The 6,000-nt window shown below is 39.2% G+C and overlaps 1 protein-coding gene across 1 annotated transcript in view; it reads right to left on the bottom strand.

The window, feature by feature from the left end:
* Window positions 1-687: 687 nt before the first annotated feature.
* LOC126195401 (uncharacterized) overlaps window positions 688-6,000 on the bottom strand; it is a 152,931-nt gene continuing 147,618 nt past the window's right edge. The window contains exon 13 of the mRNA XM_049933994.1: window positions 688-4,204. Within this exon, the coding sequence (XP_049789951.1) occupies window positions 4,076-4,204 (129 nt within the window). The 3' untranslated portion in view covers window positions 688-4,075. The remainder of the gene's footprint in view (window positions 4,205-6,000) is intronic.

Below are 6,000 nucleotides of genomic sequence, written 5' to 3'. Positions count from 1 at the left end.
GGTCTCATCGGGTTAGAGAAGGACAGGGAAGGAAGGCGGCCGTGCCCTTTGAAAGGAACCATCCCGGCATTTGCCTGGAGCGATTTAGGGAAATCACGGAAAACCTAAATCAGGATGGCCGGACGCGGGATTGAACCGTCGTCCTCCCGAATGCGAGTCCAGTGTCTAACCACTGCGCCACCTCGCTCGGTCGCAATTTCACTGCAAGCCGCTTGTGCAGCATAGTATTAAAAGGCTTCCGGAAATTTAGAAATACGGAATCAATCTGAAATTCCTTGTCAATAGCACTCAACACGTATGTGAGAAAAGAACTAGTTGTGTTTCACAAAAACAATGCCTTCTAAAACCATGCTGACTGAGGGTCAATAGACTGTTGTCTTGAGGTAACTCACAATGTCCAAACACAATGTATGTTCCAAAATCCTGCTGTTTATCGGCCTGTAATTTTGTGGCTCTTTTTATCATCATTTATCTTTGGAATAATTAATTTGTTAGCACTACACATATTTCATTTTATTTAATCCTCCAGCAAAAAGGTGTGACCAGCATTAATTAAGGACATCTTTTAGCCACTGTAATAGAACCATAACAAAAAAATAAATAATTTTTGGAGTTTTTAATAAACAAATTATTAACTTCACAATATGGAAAAATTATTTAAAAATAACCAATTTACAGAATATTTAAGCCACATACAAAATTTAATTAAATACAGAATTCTGCTATACTCTAACATAATGTTAGCATAAATCTGATTCAATAAAACAATTCGTGTATACATAAATAATATTTTATGATGATTTAACAACATGATTTATATGGTCTGCATGTAATCTGGAGGTCCACTGTCTACTGCTTTGACAGTATATGGTAACATTTTGAATAGTAACTTTTATTTCCAGTCCTAAAAGTATGGAAATCATACGACACATTTTTGTGTGCTGAATACTTCATTTATGATAAACATTATTTCTCAGAACTACAAAACAGTATCTATTAGGGGTGTTTTCTGATTATCTCTATTTCATTACGCCCAGAAAACCCTGCTGTATGGTCTGCATCTTTATTAGCTTGTAAATGGCAGCTGTGATAAAACTTGTATCTAACAGGCAATGCCACAGATAAGGACTTCCACAGAAGAGAAATATCCTTAATGATTACAGTCCCAATAACATGCTGTAGAAACAAATGCTAGCTCACTTCACAACACAAACAGAATGGAATGGAATAGTTTCAGCAGCTATTATGCTGGAACTCTATTGGTAACTGCTCTATGGTAACAAATATCAGTAATTAAAGGGGAAAAGAGAATAAAGGACAGAAGATTAGTGTTTAATGTCGTGAAGAGAATGTGGTTATTTGAGATGGAGCAGAAGCTCAGATTAGGAAAGGACGACGAAGGGAATAATCTGTACACTTTTCAAAGGAGCCATATGAGCATTTGCCTTAAGCAATTTAGATAGATCCTGGAAAACCTAAATCTGGTTGGCTGGATGGGGATTTGCACCATAGTCCTCCTAAATGCAAGTCCAATGTGCCAACCACTGACGAAATGAGGCTCTGCACAGTCAGACTCCACATGGGGCATCCGTATATAATAGTTCTTTGGAAAGAAGGGCAGAAGGCATCAAAAGTGTAAGAGCACCACGCTGTTGTCGAACACTGATTTGGACTTTATATGCTAGTCTGTAATGACAACTGGGTGTCTGATAATAACAAGTAAGTACAATTTAAAACAGTAAAAGAATACTGCAAAACAGAACAGTAGATTTCACAGCCAATTAGTTTCAATTTTAGCCTATTGCGGTCTTCAGTTACTGGAGTAAGTAAAATAATTAAGAGAGCTAAACAAAATGCAGATGGGTTTAATTAGAGGTGACAAAAGACAATTCATACCAAGAATAAGTTATATGTATGAAAGTAAGGTGAGAGAAGAAACTTCTGAAATGCATAAAATGTTGACACATTCAAGTAAAAGTGGCTCAGGAATGTAATCAACAGGGCGTATATTTAATAAAAGCAAATTACCGAAGAGCAACGAAAATATTACTAAGAAGTTAAAGGAAGGTTAGACAATGGCATTATACTGAGAACAACAGGAAAAGCAGAGGGGGCATTGGGTTACCTATCCATTTCTATACTAGGGGAAAATACACAGAAGAAACAGAAGATCCTTTACTACACTTTGAATCTAGGCTTTTTGGTGACCTTACTTCATGCAACTTTTCAGGATGCACAATCCTTTTCAAGATGGAAAAAAAAAATTCTGCTGGGTTATAAATTCCACTGAACTGGCACTGTGGCATAACTATTGCCTTCAATTCCTTGATAGCTATTTGTTCTTACTCTTGATAAATCATTTCATGCTACAGCACACTTTGGCCAAGTGAATGAACAAAATAACCTGATCTAGCTTACCTCAGACAAACAATATCATTTGTCTGTCAAGTGACTACAATAAGTAAGTTAATATTTGCTATGTTCAGTAACACAGTTTCCATTGCAGTTCCCAAGACAGAAAGCAGAAGGCTGGCAAACGTCAGCAGGCTCTCAAATTAAATGAGTAATGACTGCCAGATCAAGTTTTCATTTCCAAACAGCCACCAAAATTGCTTTCAATGACAGGCAGAAAGATTCTAATTATCTTTACTTTTTTCAACAAGATTTGTAAGGAACAGATGGTTTTTACCTAACAAGTAGTTCATAACAAACCAACTAAGTGGTCACCAAAAGAACTCTGTGGCTTGTTTAGGTTCACTCCATGGTCTTTTACTCTAATTAGGAAGGTGTTTGCTCTGGTCACCACCCAGGCCATATGGTTCATCCAGAGCAATTGGAATGGAGTCCTTTATTGTGATAGCTCCAAGAGAATACAGCACAATCACCTTTCGAGGTGAATGAAAATGGAATCATGAACCGATAAAATACAGAAATAGTATAATATGAAAGATGAATTTCCTATCAGAAGTAGTATTAAAGAAAATCCTTAACTACTATCAGTTTTCTATATGAAAACTACCTGCCAGCATATTGTTTTATTTTATTTTGATAGTCAAAGCTATACAAATTTTCTTCTTGTCTTGGGTTCACTGTAAGAAACTCATAACAAACAATAAATAGATGAGAATATTTTTGGGTATGTTCTGCTTTTAAATACCGATAATAATTTTCCTTAACAGGAAGGAACAAGATCTTTTGGGTAAAGTTAACTCTTCAGCGACAGTTTGGTTAAAGATGACATATAAACTCTGTTTTGAGAAGATGTACTTTCAGAGCAGAATGAGACATTTTAAATTCTGAGAAATGTTTGAATGCATTTGATTGTAATAGTATTATTATGCCAAATTGTTAATGAATAATGGAGTATGAAGATTTGCAGCTATTTGATAAGTCTTCAATATATTATCTTAGCTTGACAGACACATTAAAATACTAATTCTTAAAACACCACTGCACCCTACATATAAAACCAGCTAACTGTGTTATTTCCTCCAGTGGTATGCAAAGAATTTAACATGTACTCCACACACAAATTTTATAAATATGGCTTGTAGTGCAACATGAGTCAACTGAGAAAGGATGAACAAAAGAATCGCCTGTGATTGTTCAAGGCTGCATTCAAGTAAAGGAGTTTAAGAAAGTGATGGAAAATGTTACACAAATATATCAAGAGTGTTTGGAAATTTCAATCACGACAGTGAACCTTGTTTAAAACCCTTTGATTCTCTTTGTTTATGTGGCAATTCACAAGGTAGCAGCAAAATAATTATTGAATCAAAGACACAATGAAACCTTAATTATTTTCAAAAAATCAACAGTTAATAAATAAATCAATATTTAACAGCACAGCTCCAACAATGGAGTGTCTACATACTACAGCATCTGCAATGCTTATTTGTACTTTCCAGGTTAAAAAAACATTTGAACTTTAGCAAAGTAATATTACAAACTTGAAAAATGCAGTGTAACAGTCAAAAATAAATAACTCTTCTAGTGGCCAACACTAAATGTTCTTATAGCTCTAGGTGGAGTGAAGCACTTCAGTATTTAGCTTCACAACGACAAAAAATACTTATCAAATATTTTCAAACAATAATACTTCATCAAGATGGTAGCTTTTGATCGAAAGCACTTCATTTACTTTAACTACCAAGCATGTGATTGGGCCTATGTATTTGCCCAGGACCGAAAGGACATCATACCCCTGGAAAAAATATAAAAAATAAAAACACTTGGCAAGAAAGAAAGAAAGAAAGACACTATTGGCTACTGTCAGTTTGTACTATATTGTTACACACTTTGAGACATGTGGGAAAGTGTAGGTAACAGTTCATCTGATGTGTGTTTCTAATTTTATGTGAACAAAGTAGCAGGAGTTACACTATTTGCATATTGTCTTTCCTTGTTTTCTTTTCTCATTATATTGTATGTAACAATACCAGAGAAGGAAAGTTGCTACTCACCATATAGCGGAGATGCTGAGTCGCGACAGGCACAATAAAAAAGACGGACACAATTAAAGCTTTCGGCCATTAAGGCCTTTGTCAGCGTAGACACACATACACACACACACACACACACGCGGAGGCACGCGAACACATGCATGTGCATGCGCCCACACACACACACACACACACACGTAAATGCAACTTGCATACACATCTGCAGTCTCAGAGAGCTGAAACCACACTGCAAACAGCAGCACCAGTGCGTGATGGGAGTGGTGACTGGGTGGGGGTAAGGAGGAGGCTGTGGCTGGGAGGGAGAGGGATAGTATGGTGGGAATGGCGGACAGTCAAGTGTTGCAGTTTAGATGGAGGGCAGGAGAGAAGGTGCATAGGGGAAGGGGGTAAGTAGCGGAAAGGAGAGAAATAAAAGAAATTAAAAGACTGGGTGTGACAGTGAAATGACGGCTGTGTAGTGCTGGAATGGGAACAGGGAGGGGGCTGGATGGGTGAGGACAGTGACTAACGAAGGTTGGGGAACGTAGGATGTATTGCAGGGTAGACACACATACACACACACACACACACACACACGGATGTGCATGCGCCCACACACACACACACACACACACACACACACACACACGTAAATGCAACTTGCATACACATCTGCAGTCTCAGAGAGCTGAAACCACACTGCAAACAGCAGCACCAGTGCGTGATGGGAGTGGTGACTGGGTGGGGGTAAGGAGGAGGCTGTGGCTGGGAGGGAAAGGGATAGTATGGTGGGAATGGCGGACAGTCAAGTGTTGCAGTTTAGATGGAGGGCAGGAGAGAAGGTGCATAGGGGAAGGGGGTAAGTAGCGGAAAGGAGAGAAATAAAAGAAATTAAAAGACTGGGTGTGACAGTGAAATGACGGCTGTGTAGTGCTGGAATGGGAACAGGGAGGGGGCTGGATGAGTGAGGACAGTGACTAACGAAGGTTGGGGAACGTAGGATGTATTGCAGGGTAAGTTCCCACCTGCGCAATTCAGAAAAGCTGGTGTTGGTGGGAAGCATCCATATGGCACAGGCTGTGAAGCAGTCATTACGATGAGTGATATCATGTTTGGCAGCGTGTTCAGCTACAGGGTGGTCCACTTGTTTCTTGGCCACAGTTTGTCGGTGGCCGTTCATGCAGACAGACAGATTGTTGATTGTCATGCCTACATAGAATGCAGCACAGTGGTTGCAGCTTAGCTTGTAGATCACATGACTGGTTTCACAGGTAGCCCTGCCTTTGATGTCATAGGTAATGTTAGTGACCGGACTGGAGTAGGTGGTAGTAGGAGGATGTATGGGACAGGTCTTGCATCTAGGTCTATTGCAGGGGTATGAGCCATGAGGTAAGGGATTGGGGGTTGTGTAAGGATGGACGAGTGTATTGTGTAGGTTCAGTGGACGGCGCAATACCACGGTCAAAGGAGTGGGAAGGGTAGTGGGCAGGACATTACTCATTTCAGGGCATGACGAGAGGTAATCGAAACCCTGGCAGAGAATGTAATTCAGTTGCTC

Source organism: Schistocerca nitens, chromosome 7 (genome assembly GCF_023898315.1).
Source record: "Schistocerca nitens isolate TAMUIC-IGC-003100 chromosome 7, iqSchNite1.1, whole genome shotgun sequence".
NCBI classification, from domain to species: Eukaryota; Metazoa; Arthropoda; class Insecta; order Orthoptera; family Acrididae; genus Schistocerca; species Schistocerca nitens.
Note: the sequence above shows the minus strand (reverse complement) of the source record. Positions and strands in the feature narration are given on the sequence as shown.